This window comes from Gadus chalcogrammus, chromosome 5 (genome assembly GCF_026213295.1).
Source record: "Gadus chalcogrammus isolate NIFS_2021 chromosome 5, NIFS_Gcha_1.0, whole genome shotgun sequence".
Taxonomy (NCBI): domain Eukaryota; kingdom Metazoa; phylum Chordata; class Actinopteri; order Gadiformes; family Gadidae; genus Gadus; species Gadus chalcogrammus.
The window spans coordinates 6,655,848-6,672,374 of NC_079416.1; the positions used below are offsets into that span (position 1 = coordinate 6,655,848).

At 43.2% G+C, this 16,527-nt stretch overlaps 1 protein-coding gene across 1 annotated transcript in view; it reads right to left on the reverse strand.

Annotated features, from left to right (window-relative positions):
* The window catches only part of si:dkey-288a3.2 (protein phosphatase 1 regulatory subunit 37), a 53,961-nt gene extending 37,817 nt beyond the window's left edge, over positions 1-16,144 (reverse strand). Inside the window, exons 1-5 of the mRNA XM_056591134.1 lie at positions 15,973-16,144; positions 14,424-14,524; positions 6,497-6,542; positions 4,811-4,911; positions 4,397-4,516 (exon numbers count right to left, since the gene is read on the reverse strand). Of these exons, the coding sequence (XP_056447109.1) occupies positions 4,397-4,516; positions 4,811-4,911; positions 6,497-6,542; positions 14,424-14,524; positions 15,973-16,120 (516 nt within the window). The 5' untranslated portion in view covers positions 16,121-16,144. The remainder of the gene's footprint in view (positions 1-4,396; positions 4,517-4,810; positions 4,912-6,496; positions 6,543-14,423; positions 14,525-15,972) is intronic.
* Between the last annotated feature and the right edge of the window lie 383 nt (positions 16,145-16,527).

Here is a 16,527-nt window from a genome sequence, read left to right on the forward strand (position 1 = left end):
CTCATATAAATTCATAGATACAGAACAGTCCATGTTCCTGTGTTTTGGCCTGTTGTGCTCAAACAGACGAGTGTAGGAAAAAAGCACATTTCAGGAAAACAAAAGGAAAAGAAAACTTGACTGTGACACTTGAAATTCCTAACCTGTGTGTTTTTTATCCCTCCATCCCTTTTCTTGGCTGTTTAATTTTGTCTTTAAATGACCGGTCACTCTTTACCGTTATCTGGGGAGAACGGTCTGAGTGGGGTTTGTGTCCTCTGTGCAATTTCCATCGAGTCTATCTGTCAGGAATGTCATAGATCTAACCCATCATTGCATGCAATGGTAATACTATTTAGTTTAGCAGTATGGTTCCACTCTTTTCTGGGGCTCCTTGCTGTAGGATTTAGAGGATCCTACAGCAAGGACACAGATGTCAGGTACAGAAAACCAATAGCATACCAACATTTAACCACATGCAGGGAGCACTATACAACCCCACATGAGTGACATCAAATATCTCAAGCCATACAATACAGAGCAGAACCAAAGCAGGTGGAGGCAGGGGTGGTGGTGGTGGTGGTGGGGCGAAATTCTGCTCAGCACACTTAACTTCGCTGAGTGTGTCTTTGAGGTCGCCTATTAGTGTGCGTTTGATTGGTTCGAAAAGCCGTCAGCTGATAGGGGGCACATGACGAGATTGTCCCGCCAGAACTAGCCATGCCTATTTTCTAAAATGGCCGCGACCCTATCATCAATGCTTGTGGTGGCTGATTCTGCTCGTACACAGAGGAGATTTGGCAGTCTGAAGGGGAGGATATTAGCAGAGTGACTGTATATGGTTTCCGTTCGGAGATAGATATTTGCCCGTCAAAACTGCTTTGCTCAACGGGCAGGCTGAAAATTGTATTCCATTTAATTTATTTCCCCTCTGCCTGCCATTTCTTTCTTCTCAGCTGATCCATTGAAATGACCTCGATGGCGAGTCCACGTCGAATTGAATATACCTTTGGTGGGATGACAAGGGTGCAAGAAAGTTCTGCTTGCGAACTTTGATTTCAATACTTTGTTTACAGCAACATAATCACAAATTATTGATTACAATACTTTGTTTACAGCAAAATCAACTGGTTGCTATGACACCTTCCAATCAGGATTTCGACCCCTGAACAGCACTGAGACCGCCCTTATTAAAGTTGTAAACGACATCCGTCTTAACACAGACTCTGGCAAAACCTAAATGCTAATGCTACTTGACCTCAGTGCTGCATTCAACACTGTAGACCATACAATACTTCTGGACAGGTTAGAAAACTGGGTGGGGCTTTCAGGCACAGTCTTAAATTGGTTCAGGTCCTACCTACAAAATAGGAAGTACTTTGTTTCCATTGGCGACTTTGTATCAGAATCAACCAACGTGACATGTGGAGTCCCACAAGGTTCGATCTTAGGACCCTCTTTATTCAACATCTACATGCTCCCACTAGGGCAAATCATGCAAAATAACAATATTGACCATCATTGCTATGCTGATGACACGCAAATCTATGTATCGCTATCAACAAATTACTATCGGCCCATAGATCTGCTGTGCCAGTACATTGAGCAAGTGAAAGAATGGATGTGCCGAAATTTCCCTCACCTAAATGAGGACAAAACAGAGATAATTGTACTTGGTTCTAAAACGGAAAGTCTTAAAGCAGGGGTCACCAACCTTTTTGAACCTTAGTGCTACTTCATGGGTACTGAGTCAGACGAAGGGCACCCAGTTTGATGCACTCTTCTGAAATAACAAATTTGCTCAGTTTCCCTTTAGTTATGTATTATTATTAATGATTAATGATACTCATCTCAGGGCTCTCAAGTTTTATGATAGTAAGCATTATTGGCCCTTAACACTAATATTCAGAAACAACACTGTCTCAAAAGGATATTGGCCTAAGCAACACCAGTAGAGGCATATACTTTTCCCTGAACTTTTAAACGTTGCAAACGTGCAAAAACATAATTATATATTTATGTGGCATTCAGTCCAATGCTTAAAATATATCTGTGGCATTCAGTAGGCCAATGCTGTTGTGAAGTGTGTAAAGTATGACCAAGTGTTTCTTTCTGTTCAATAGATAGAACTTTATCAATCCCCTGTATGAGAAATTTGTTAAAGTTTGTCCCTATAAAACAATAATGGTAAAAAGATAAATACAAAACATGACGGTAACCCTAAAATCAAACCGTTCAGTCTGAAGGCTCTACTTAACCACTCCCCCTACTAATTTCCACCAATGCAAAGCAAACAGAACTGAGTAGGGGAGGGTGTAGCCTAACTAGTTTGTGACCGACCCAGAGGAACGCAACGCAAATTCAATGTGAACATGTATGAGGCTTTAATAACATCCTGGACTATTTTGAAAATCCGCCCGGACACTTTTTTTTTTAAAGTGTTGCAAAAAGAGGGCATGTCTGGGCAAAAGAGGACGTCTGGTCACCCTACGTACGGGGAACCCATTTGATTCCTACCTGTTCCACTGTTAAATAGCGGCGCAAGTTGGTGGCCGCTATCCTGGTAATTTCTCTAAGTGAGAAATACGAAGTGTGGCGTGTGAAGGTGTCCATGGGTTGAATTGAGTGTGTCTCACGCCGAATGCGTGACACTCTAGAGCCCTGTCATCTATGTGAAGACACTGATCATGTTAATGATTTCTCACAATAAGTATCAACAATACTTCAAAAAGGTGGGAACGAGTTGTTCTAGAATGAGTTGTGCTATGTTTAGAACAGGCCTCCGGGCGCCTCATATGGTCCTTGCGGGCGACCCTGGTGCCCGCGGGCACTGTGTTGTGACCCCTGGCTTAGAGTAACCCAACACCTTCACTCTCTGTCCCTGAAAACCTCAATCAAAGCCAGAAATCTAGGGGTTATCATGGATTCAGATCTACATTTCGACAGTCACATCAAATCAGGTACAAAATCTGCATATTATCACCTTAAAAATGTAGCAAGACTTAAGAGGGCTCATGTCCACCGAAGACTTACAAAAACTTGTACATGCCTTTATCACTAGTAAGCTTGATAACTGCAATGGTCTCCTTACAGGTCTCCCAAAACAAACTCTGAGGAAGCTTCAGCTTGTTCAGAATGCTGCTGCTAGAGTTCTAACAAAGACCAAAAAATGTGAACATATTACAACAATTCTTAAATCGTTACATTGGCTTCCTGTAGGTCAGAGAATTGATTTTAAAATCATGTTGCTAACCTATAAATCCCTACATGGTTTAGGCAAACAATATTGAACTGATATGCTTCCACTACATAAGCCTTCTAGACCACTAAGATCCTCTGAGACCAATCTGTTAATTATCCCCAGAGTAAACACGAAACATGGGAAAGCAGGATTGAGTTACTATGCAACAAATAGCTGGAATAAACTCCCTGAGGATTTAAGATTTGCCCCAACTCTGAGCACCTTTAAAACAAGACTGAAGACTTTTATGTTTGCTTTAGCTTTCTGCTAAATCTTAAATACATTGCACTTTCTAAAAAGCTTTTTTTACTTTGCCTTTATTTTCTATTTTAATACTGAAATGCCTTTCTAACTTTCTATTTTACTAATTTCTTTGCATATGTTTTATTTTACTTATCTATTATTTTATTTTATTGTATGACAATGTTTATATGTGAAGCACTTTGAGTCTGCCTTGTGTATGAAAAGTGCTAGATAAATAAAGTTGCCTTGCCTTGCCTTGCCTTTACTTGTGCATTCAAATACATTTTAAGATACGGACAATGTTGATGTTTAGAATCTGTATCACATAAAACTGACCCTGTGAAAACGGGGGTCACTTGATTTTGAAGACACCACCTGTCGGAGAGATGAACGTACCCAGTGAAAGAAAAGTAAAAGTGGTTATTTTTTATATTTTATATTAATTTTCAGACTCACTTCAGTCTGGAAAGGTGTCTAGGGAAGTCAGTCACCAGTGATGACTTTTGGGAAAATCCGAGCCATAATTTCTCATGCCATCTCATGGCTAATCAGTTAATTCCAGCTAATGACATCTTCTTAATGAAGTATGCACTGATATATGTGTATGTGGTGTGTGTGGATGCTTGCATATACATAAAGATGTTTGTGCAGTGATCCAGAAATACTTTCGCTGCAATTTCCATGGAAAATGTCAGGAAAGCAGGGAAAACTCAAAAGGAACACACATACACACAAACACTCGCTGTTTGAGTGTAGTATAGATATAGTATATATATCTCACAAGCCACCTTTATTTTAAATTCATGTTGCGCCACGGCAAACTCACTTTCTTTAATGTAAACCCGCCCCGTGGAGAAGAGGAAAACTCAAGTTATTGAAAGTCCACCAGAGAAGTAGAAGACGAAGTAGATGAAGAACCCCCAGCTCTCCCACCTGCTTTATCAAATGAGCGAGGGCCCTCCAGGCGGACGTCCCCACATGGGTGTTGTCAGACAGGTCAAGGTACGCCGTGGATTCATAGTATGAAATCATATCCAACAAGGATGACGCTCCCTGCGAGAGGAACAGGGAAGGAAAAAATATATATACACACAGACCCACACACACACAAATGAAAGAAAATCAAAGGGGCCTTAAATTTGACAGAGATGTTATGAAGTTCTTTTTGGAAGAGGCAGGGAGAGATGAGGGGGGTGGGGGGAGGGCTTCGTAATCTGATAAGAAGGTGAGGTGGTGGGGAAGAGAAGGCGACTGAATATGAAACTGCGTTGGAGTCGCAGCGGAAGATTGAGAAAAGAGAGAGAGTGAGTGAGGGGGGGAAAAAGTTTGGGGGCTCATAAAACTCACATTTTCCTCTAGTCGGGCCGCGCGGAGATTGATGAAATCAAAGCATAGCGATTTAAGAACGACTTCCAGTGCCTCGCAGGAACCCAGGTCTAATCGCTCACCTTGATAGAGGAAAGCAATCAAACACAAGATAATTTGGAGCAGAGGGGTGTGGGTGTGTGTGTGTGTGTGAGAGAGAGGGGGTTGCTAACAGGTAAAATGGCATGGCTTCAAACACTTTCTCATCACTTCTTATTAAATGTGTTTTTTAGACAAAATATTCTAGGGCAAAAAGTTGCATGTTTCTGGGAACTTAAAGCACAATCTAAGATGTCATCGGAAGTACTTAAATAACATCCAACAGGTCTTCCTCTTTTAACCTGATGTGATTGATTTGTTGCCCCAAACAACTTGAGAATGTCTTCATTTATTTAATACAACTGCAAGTATAATCTTTTAATCCTGTGATTTTCTTCCAGGATTTGTGAAAGGCATACACAGGGTCCGATGGCATGCAACGTCGGAAACTGTTTTATTTTAGCATGATGCATTATCTGCCCTTAAAAAACAATAAAACAATTAAAAGTCGTAAGACCTGTGACTAACGCTCTGTTTTCATTAGTGTCTGTTGAGAGTAGAGCCTTTCTCGTCGTCATTAAGAAATGGCGGTGGGAGGCCACAGTAGAAACGATTGATGGGAGACACAGATCTATTTCAATATCTTTGTTTTTGAGAGGGGGGGGGGGGTTTTGCCTCTCCTGTTCGCAAAGACAGTGGTGGCGGTCCCAGCACAACATGTTGAGATGAATGATGATGCGAACCAAGGATCTGCACGCAGAGTCAAGCCTGGATATCAAAGAGTGTCAGATCATTTAATTCCAGATTACTTTTAGAAACAAAGCACATTTGGGCGTAAAGCATCTTTGATGATCGCTATGCATGCCCTTTGTCTCTCTGTCTCTCTCTCTCCAACAGCAAGCTTCTGCCTCCGTGGGTGAAATTGTATCTTCTTGGACAAGAAGGGCAAAGGAATCTGTATCGCTCCCAGGACCACAAGAGATGTAAGCGGTGTGTGTGTGTGTGTGTGTGTGTCGGGAGTGTGTTTGCCGATAATTTATTAATGTAATATGTCATTAGCATAATTATTAGCAAAAAAAGATTTCTGCATGATTTTAAAAAAAAGAAACCTCCCTAAGCTTCCTTTTTCTTCTTCTTCTACCATAACAATAATCACTTAACTGTAGGGTTGGAGTGGGGTGTGTGATGTAAAATCCCATTTTGATAATCCGCTCTGTGCTGGCAAGATAATGAGGGCAGCGCTTCACCCCCAGTCAGATGTCATCAGCGCGTGACAATGTGGGAACGACGATGGGGCGGGGGGGGAACAGACCCTCCCACCCCCTCCCCCCATCAATCTTAACAATCACACAACTTGTGTGTGTGTTCGCGTGTGTGTGTGTGTTTGTGAGTTTGTATGGGTGTGTTTGTGCGTGTGCTACAAGTTCCATTCAGGTTCTTGGGGACATCAAGGCATTATTAGTTTGTTTAATGTAGGTAACGTTCGGAGCACATTTTGAACCATCCATCATTGTTTTATTTTAGCCTCTTAGTCTTCTCCATCAAACAATTAAGGTATAAAGTATGTGTGTGTGTGTTTGTGTAGGTTTGTGTGCGTGTGTTGAAGATGGCTGCCCTTCTTGCGCTTACCTCCCAGATCCAGACGTTTCATCCTTCCCCTTACACAAGTCCCCATCTGACGGATTGAAAGAGAGAGAGGACGACAAGAGAGACGGAATGAAGACGGCAAACAGAGAGAGAGACGAGGAGGTGGGGTGGGGGACACAGGAGGTGTGAGAGATTGACAACAACAGCCGTACACATGCGTGCACACCCGACTTTGACGCATCCACTACAGCCATTTATTTCTTATTTTCTTACTTTACCTAGCCTTTCTTACAACCCCCCTCACTGCCCCCCTCCCCCCCACCACACCAGTCATCTCAGCATGTTTGATGGTGCGAGGGGTAGGGGTTGTTCTGGTGGTGGTGGTGGGGGGGGGGGGGGGGGGGGGGGGGCTAGCTGCAAGCATGAATTATGAATTTCACACAGTTTACCGCCTCCGTCGCTGGTGACACCGTGTCCTAATTAACCAGTGTATAATAATTAGAAACAGCTGGTCATCAGTTGATGTGCTCATTTGCCAGAGCCGACGTTCCACATACATCTAATTTGACTGCATCAATCACCGGCAGAGGCACGACTGCACGGATGGTGGCGACCAAAAAAACAAAACAATCAATAAATAAACCACTGAGTGAGTGGCCGCCTTGTCGTTTGTTGGTGTCGGCGCTGTTGTCCTTAACACTCCGCTTACGATTAGAACGGTGAGAAGGACCGGAGAACAAGGGAAGGGGGGGGGCGGCGGCGGCGGCGGCACCCCCTAACAAGCCCGACGACAGACCGCAAACACGAAATGAAAACAGGCGTGTCTGAGATGAAACGAGGAACGGCGAGAGTGGGGGTCCGTGGCGGCAAATGCTCATCGGTGCGTCCCTGCAGACGTCGCACCGTTGCAAGTTGTGTTTTCCACATGAGCTCCGCCTGCATCTCGCCACTCGGTGGGTTTTCATTGTCTTCAAAGGAACTTTGCGAAGAGAGCGCTCTCCTTCTCTCGGGCCTCGGAGAGCAAAGGAAGTCAAGAAGAGAGAGGGTGGAACAGGAGGAGAGGACACAAAAGGACATCACACATGAATGTTTTATATTCTTCCGGTTGAAGGAATTAGAGAGAGAGATCAATGGGAAGTAAATTGCACTGTTTATGTTTACAAGAGGCTGCATTGTGTGTAATTGGAACGCACGCACACACACACACACACACACACACACACACACACACACAGAGACAATCTCAATGTATACACGCAAACACACGCTCACATTGAACTCAAACAAATGTTTGAGTTGAGACGTATCCAACCATGTAGGTGTACACAATGCACCACAAGGGCAATGCATCACAGTAATTATACAGAATATAGTAGAAAATGCCAAAACTCAGGATGACAAAATGATAGCCTTAAGACGACTGTGCTTTCTTTGTGCTTGGTTGTTTACCTTCTGATGAATAGTGTTCAGTTTGTACAATCAATATGTTTGCACTCAGGTGCACGCACACATATGCAGAGTCGTTTCCTCAGATACATGTCAACAGGCGCACACACATACACGCAGGCACATATGCGCACACACACACACACACACACACACACACACACACACACACACACACACACACACACACCCCCCCCCAACACACACACACACACACACACACACACACACACACACACACACACACACACACACACACACACACACACACACACACACACACACACACACACACACACACACTCACACACACACATTCTGTGATGGGCCAACATACAGAGGGATAGCACAAATGAGGCTTAGACACACTGCTTCACAAGTATGCATGCATGCTCACATACACACACATGAAACAACAGGGGACACACACTCCCAAAGAAAGAGAGAAAGATAGAGACAAAGAGACAAAGAGACAAACTTCACACACTTACACACACAATCATGAAAAGATGGGAGGGACATGTACACACACCAAAGGAAATAGAGATAGGAGACAAACGTCAGTACACAGAAACACAAACTCGCACACACACACACAGAAAGAAGCACTTCTCCCTCACCGCGTAAAAACACAGAATTGCGGCTGTTTTTCATCCTAATGAATTTCCGAACTTGCGAATTTTGTGCCCCCTCTCTCCGCCTGCTTGCTGACGTGCAGGTGGGGGGGAGGGGGGGGGGAGAGACGCACGGCGCAGCCTCACGTAGAAGACGACAGACGAAGGAGCCCGAGCGCTGCATCTATTGATGTGTCAGGAGGGAGAGGGGGGAGGACAAAATGTAACCAAAGAAAAAGGCTATGCTCTCTCTCTCTCTCTCTCTCTCTCTCTCTCTCTCTCTCTCTCTCTCTCTCTCTCTCTCTCTCTCTCTCTCTCTCTCTCCCCCTCTCTCTCTCTCTCTCTCTCTCTCTCTCTCTCTCTCTCTCTCTCTCTCTCTCTCTCTCTCTCTCTCTCTCTCTCTCTCTCTCTCCCCCTCTCTCTCCCCCTCTCTCTCTCTCTCTCTCTCCCCCTCTCTCTCTCTCTCTCTCTCTCTCCCCCTCTCTCTCTCTCTCTCTCTCTCTCTCTCTCTCTCTCTCTCTCTCTCTCTCTCTCTCTCTCTCATTCTCAACCAGCATAAAGAGAGGGAATAAAAAGGGAGGCGGAGGATGTGGTTTTAAACTTGACTTCTACAGAAGTCCTCTCTGGTGTGTTCCCCTCCTCAGCCGTCCAGGGTTCCAGAACCTCCCTCACACTGCCGCTCTGGGTGGCTTTGTATTAAAAAGTGAGGCTTTTCCTTTTCCCAGCCCATTAAATTAATTGTAGGAAATACTCCACACACATATAGAATATATATATATATATATATATATATATATATATATATATATATATATATATATATATTTTTTATACATCTGCAACAGATAAAGCTCTTAGCACTCGCATTTTTCCGTTCAGCATCTTTTACGCAATGAAAGGATAAATTATTTAAAATAACACAACCTTTTTATCTCACACCCTTTGAAGGCAAATTAAAAATGTAAATTGGGAGCTAATTAATATGCAAATATATTTGTTCCCTGTTAACAATTAGCAATTAAAGCGGCAGTCCCTACAAAAAGCTGGGACGAAATAAGAAACTTTAATTTTAATTGACTGACAATATTTCCAACTGTCATTCTGTTTGTTTGTACATGGCGACACAATAAATAAAATATCATATGTTTTTCCTGACATAACTATATCAAATATATTGTACATTTCTAAATATCAGTTTGCTGCAATGAAACAGATTTCTTGCTGTCAGACGCTTCCATTTTGTGTTGCCAAAAAAACATCTTTAAGCCAAATTTTACCCACTATTGTACAGTATCACCTTACTGCTACCGAGGCTGTATTACTCATACATTAGAATACTTATATTCTGAGCTTACTCTGCAAAAGCCATTACAGGCTTCTTGTACAACCACCCAACTGTGCAAATTCAATTCACCCTAATTGTCCACTTTAAGTGCACTATCAGTACAGCTGTTCAGCTCACCACTAGTTTGTGAAAACTAAAGCAGGACAAAACAGAGGCCTTCCTCCTAATTTTAGTTTTTTTACATGCTTTGTGAGAAAGCTAAATAATCGACGTTGAAGAGCGAGGGGCTCCTGTTCTCAAACTCTCTGTCTCACCCTTGTCTCTGTCGCCTGCACGGAGCATGTGTTGTCGTGTTGATGACACAATGCTTGCCAGAGCTTGACTAAAATGGCGCCGGTGAGTGTGGGGAGCGGGTACACCGGGTCCCTGCGGTGATCCTCATCCCGGCTAACGACGCCTTCAGAACCTCCCTCCCTCCCTCCCTCCCTTCCTCTCTCTTCCCCTGAGCGTGATCGAAGCGGTTGCCTCGGCGTATATATTAACGCCGTTTCAAAATGCGCCACTAACCACCCCTGTTCTCGCTGCCTCGGCCTGTAATGAGAGGAGCGACATATGTCCGGTCCCCCCTGCTGTGTTCTGATAAGCTCGGCATTCAGCCGGCGCGCGGGAAACCACTCTGGCGCACTCCGCCTCCGTCCCCTCCTCTGCCGACACTCTCCTCCTGGCACTTTTTATTTTGTATGCGGAACTGGCTAATAACCAGCAGAGGAAAATAGTGTGCCACTTACTTAGTGACATTTACCTCGCTGACGACTTCTCCGAGACACATGCGGCGCGGCAATAACAATCAGCATGTATTTAATTTGAAAGAAAGAAGAAGGAAGGGAAAAAAAGTTCCTTTAAAATTACACAGGCAAGGCGAGATGCGAGCCAATCTTAGGGTGTGTGTGTGTGTGTTTCTGTGTGTGTGGGCCTCTGTGTATATGTGTGTGTGTGTGTGTGTGTGTGTGTGTGTGTGTGTGTGTGTGTGTGTGTGTGTGTGTGTGTGTGTGTGTGTGTGAGGAGCTGGTAGTCAGGGATGGGGTTTGTCACTGTGGCGTCAGCAGGCTTCAGCCGTGCAACATTACTGCTAATCAAAGGGGCTCTGCAAGCAGCGGTGGTCTACAAAAACAGATTTTCTCTTGTCTTTTCCAATTTCTGGAGTTATTTCTTTTTTTCCTCCCCTCCCCGCCAAGGGATTTACAGCCCCACAATATGATTTACTAGAATAGAAATTGGGACTCTTTGAATTTAAGAGCATAGGGTTGTCATGTTGGGGGCATCTTTTTACAGATACATTTTTTAAACTAGAAAATTCTGAAAGACATCTCAGTAATTGATTTCTCCACAGTCCACTCTAAGGTCAAACTTGCGAGGCAAACAATCCCCTAACTACTGTACTATAATTGAATACAGGCACCAGTTAATGCAAACAATCGTCGGTGCAGCTACAGCTTGACTTCTTTTAAATAATTTCAGACATACAGGGCAACTCAACAATCCCAGTTGTGTTCCCCTTAGGGATGTCTATTTCCTAAAACATTGCGATAAATACACACAGTTTAACATAATTGGTTCACATCAAGTAGCATTCGATCTAATTATCAATCTATTGATCTATTTAAGAAGCAATTCATACCCGATCGTCACTCAGACGATGGGGTCTTCAATAAGAGATACATTGTGGAGGCCCGCCGTGCTTTGGTCACGCACTGAGCGGTGGAGCGGCGGCAGATAGCGGGGCCGTACGGGCTCCCACCGCCGCCGCGGGGAACCTGGGCGCCAGCGTGCCCCTTAATCCTAATCGCAGCTTAAATTTGATCACGAAAACATGGTTCAGAGACACAGACTTCAGACATCTGTACAGTGGATGAGCTTCAAGACCCCCCCCCCCCCCCCCCCCCCCCCCGCATACTCCACAGAACAACACTGCTCACCCCGCCTATGAAGATGTCACCAAAAAGCAGAGCACTTTTATGAGACACGTTTTCAAAGCCCCATGGGTCCGATATTAATAATAATAATAATCATTATAATAATAATTATCATTGTTATTAGTATATTTAACTAACTCCAACGCTTTAAATAGTATTGAGTGGTCGGCCTCTGGGAGAATTGCCTTTGCCTGGAAATACCTAATTTAATAAATATGCCCTTACGCTTTTTTTCTTCTTGTGCACAGACTTATTATAGATTAATTTGCATGCAGGCTTCTTTTTGAAGCTCTTAATATCAGCCCTCTTAGCTACTGTTTAACCGTACATGTTTTAATCTTTCAGGAGGACCACCTACATTCGTTTTCAAATGCAATTGGGTTCATTAGCACCTCGGAGATAATACGCCGGCACTATAGTTAATGTAAGCACTGCTAACTCTCTAATTTCCACACAAATAATTCCCCTTGATCTCTGCCAAAATGTATGCAGAGAGGAGGGGGGCCTCGAAAAAAAGGGTTGTTCTTTAACATGGCCGGTCCAAGTAAAGTCGGTAAGTACATAAAATGAATTATAAATGGTGCAGTATGGGTTTCAAGTGCAAGCATGCTGTGGGGGGTGTGAGTACGTGTTTGTACGTGTGTTAGCGTGCGTGTGTGTGTTTATGTCTGAGGGGGGGAGCGAGGGGAAAAAGAGAGGGAGAGGAAGAGAGGGAGAGTGAAGGAGTTTATGTGCACAAGCGTTTTATCCTTTAAGCGTCCGAGTGTGCGTTTGATGTGTGTGTGTGTCTCTCAGCGCGTCCTGGGTTTAGCCTATGTAAACTATAAACAGCAAAATATGTTATATTCTCTGTGTGTGTAAGTCTGTGTACTGCGCCCCCCCCCCCCACCACACACACACACAACTTTGTATTTGTTTTCATTTACAGCTGTACTATTATTTGCAAACCCATTGACTTAAACCCATCGCAGTCAACAACCCTCTCAGCCCCCCTCCCTCTCCCTGTTTGGGCGAGAGATGCCTAAGCCTGATTGATGCTGATTGAATGAAATGATTTAAATTGCCCAAAGATTTTAATATGCACATGCACATACTGACTGTGATGTGTGTGTCCGCGTGTGTGTGCGTGCACATGTGTAAGACATTCTTTTGGCTTTTTCACGAAACTGTGTGTGTGTGTGTGTGTGTGTGTGTGTGTGTGTGTGTGTGTGTGTGCATGCGTGCGTGTGCATGTTCGGCACACACACAACGCATGTGTGTGAGTGTGAGGCACATCACGATGAAGGATATGTGTCTGTCACACCCTGACTGTGTCATCACTGGAGAGTCAGGGAGGTTTTCAAAGTGAAACCATTCCAGTTAATATTTATTTCTCTGTTGCCGTGGAATGAATTCAGTGTGATTTATTGTTCGCCGCTTTACCCTCATTAAGTATGCTTTTACATTTTTTCAAGGTGCCATGTGTGTGTGCGTATGTGCACTTGAGAGGGTGTGAACGTGTAGGGCGGTAGCATATTTCATTTATTGTTGTCTTTGTTGTCTTTGTTGTCTTTGCACGGGCGTTTCTATCGACGCTAGAGAGTCACTTTATGAGCACGCCCGCTGACGCTGCACAACCGACACTCAAGCATTCGATACAATTGTTTTAAGACCAATAGTCTGAACATTTCTCAATTTTTCACGATGGGGGCTGGGGTCTGAGGCTTTATCCATAGCTGTCTACGTTCTACTGTCAGATTAAACAGGTTAGATATACACGGAATCCTGAAGTCAACCACATAAGATATAGGTATTTGTACTACTGGGTATAATGGGCATAATTGAGTTGGGAGTACATGGGACTTTTATTTTTTGGGATTTATATTATGTGTATGCAGTGTATAACTGACAATTAGCAATTCTTAAGAAATTATCATCATCTTTAGTGAAGTTATAAACCTATAGTAGTTGCCTCCCAGAACCTATCTAAGAGTGCATGTTTATTCAGCCTATCATCAAACCTCAGAGTAATATCACAACACTTTTGAGAAATTACATTCGCCCACAGGCCCACAATCTGGACCAGATGAGATACAAATAAAATGTGAATTGAAAGTGTTTTGCGTGAGGATAAAGACCATTAGACTAACCACATGAAGAACCTGATGGGGTGTTTTGAGCAGTTTCAAATTGTGATCAGCTTGACGCTCCACCAAAGTGCAATATAATGAACAGCAACTCAACACTAAAAGGCTTTTTGGTGTTTAGGTCACACTATCAACAACATGCGTACAACAACATTGATGCCAAGATTCACCTTGACACAATCAATTTGCCATACAATGGTTTAATTAGCATAAGGTGTTCATTCTGAGATGTTTACATATATCAAGACCTGATGACCTAAGCTGAGCAGTTTGGTAAAAAAACCTATTAAATATGACTTATTCTAGATGTGTTTATGGGTGTCAAGAGTCATAGTATTAAATGTGTTTTTTCTTATTCTGTTCCTGTTAAAAAACAATATAGTCAGACTTTGACCTGGACTAAGCACGAAGCACCTGATAGCACATCACCCTCAAACTCCCAAACAGCCATTGATAATTCAAAAGAGGTATGCAAATGTGATGGTTAAAAAAAAAGAAAAAAAAGAAAAGTTCAAACAAGTCTACCTTGAGCTGCTCCAGAATGCACACTCTGGGCTCCACCTGGTGTCTGTCACAGCTCCTGCGGTAGGCCAGGCTTACCTCTGTCAAGGTGAGGCAGCTGTCAACTAAAATGGAAAAATACACTCATTTACTGCCTTAATGTCTCCGCGTCCCAGTGAGCCACCGGCGTCGTATTGAAGTGAAAAAGCGCTTAGGGGAGCTTCGAAGAGTGCCATACGGTAAACTGTGCAGCCTGTGTGTGTGTGTGTGTGTATCTGTGTGTGTGTGTGTGTGTGTGTGTGTGTGTCTGTGTGTGTACGACTGGGTAGGCACTCGTGCAGACTAGAAAAGAGGGAAGATGGCCGTCGATGAGAAGTAAGGAAGGGCAGACGACTGGATGAATGACTGTCTGCGTTATAAATAAGCCAATCAGGCGGCCCTATTTATCAACCATTGGCTTATGGGACGAGCTTCCAGAAGCATACAAAAGTAGGGAGATTTTTTAAGATAGAAACACTTCTTTTTGAATCTTTGAGTGTTCTACAAAGTGTCTTTACTTCTTAGATTACACAAACCAAGAGATGCAGAGTCTTTTGATGACAATATTCCCTCCTCCTTCCGTCAAACATCATGTAATAACAGGTACTAACAATGGGATCCTCTTCTATGTGAGGAAATCTTATTTCAGGTGTTAATGTTAGAGGTGCAGTGTGTAGACTGTTGTGGCATTAAGTTGAAAGGACTAGGCAGTAATATAATATAATGGGTTAGGGTTAGGGTTAGGGAAGCCCAGAGTGGCCTCTGCAAAAAACTGCAAGAAGCCACTAAATTCCGCACACTAGGAATGAATAGTAAATGGATAATGGTAAAATTTGCAAGATTAAAATTAGTAGAGATGGTTTTCCATTCCTACAGCCCATTCAAGATGTGACCGTTAAACCCGCATCACCCAGCCATCCTGTCACAGACATATGAGTCCAAACATATATGTAACCTTTTCATTGCAAACAAATGTTTGTTCAAAAGTGTATGAAATATAAAAACCCAGCCATCCACTGTTCAGTCCACTCTGTTAGTGTAGAACAGTAAACATTTGTATTTGTCTGCAGAAAAAGGTTACACAATGCAGGCTTAAACTGTTTCTCAAAACGTATTCCATCCTTGACATGTGTTGGAATGGATGATGATTATGCAACACAGTTTGCTTGTATATTTGATCTACCTGTACATCAAACAGACGAGCAAAGCAAAAACATCTTAAAGCTGCTGTAGGGGAGATTTGAGTTGCAAAGAGAGAGAGCAGAACGCAGCATGGTTTAGAAAATAACCCCCCCCAAAAGAGTTCTCTCTCTCTGCTCCCTCCCTCCGTACCGTTCTCTGCCATTGAGAACTGTTGCATTTACGCATCCATAATTAACATGAAAGACAGAGTCCCTCAACAAATAACGAGAAGTGTGTACCTGATTTGTCAGAAAGGAGCAGGGACTGGTCTCAACTGAACATATACATAGATGACATAGATGATAGATGACAATAAAAAACATAAATTAAAAAAGAGCAACAAAATGCTTACCATGTCTGTCTGTGTATTCCGCGAAGCCGGACACCATCTTTTCATCCGGCGGGAAAGATACGTGCCTTTCCCCTTTGCTACTCTTTGTTTCTGGCCCATCGTAGTTCTCCTCCTCCTCATCCTTCTCCTTGTCGCTACACCTGGCCATCCTTCTCCTACAACTCCACTGCCCAGCTGTAGTTGTTTTTCTCAAAGCAACAGGGTCAGTTCACATTACACACATGGCATGCTAACAATCACCAATCTAATTCCAAGGCACTATGGGTACGAGAAGTTGAAAAATAACTTGAGGGCCAGGGTAAATGTCTGCTGCAACTCGCAGGCAAGCTAAAGGCCTTGAGTCTGAGGCTCTGTTAGAATACACTTTGTGGAAAGACAAGACAACAAAGCAAGTATATCTTATTCATGAGGGGGTGCACAGCGCTGCAACTGAAATCCAATATGCTTCTATCAAGTGACAGATTAAGAACAAGCTAAAACTATATGTTTATCTACCTATTTACATTTTGTATGTGCAGCCATACCCTGGCAAAGTTTTAAATTCTTTCTTTGTTT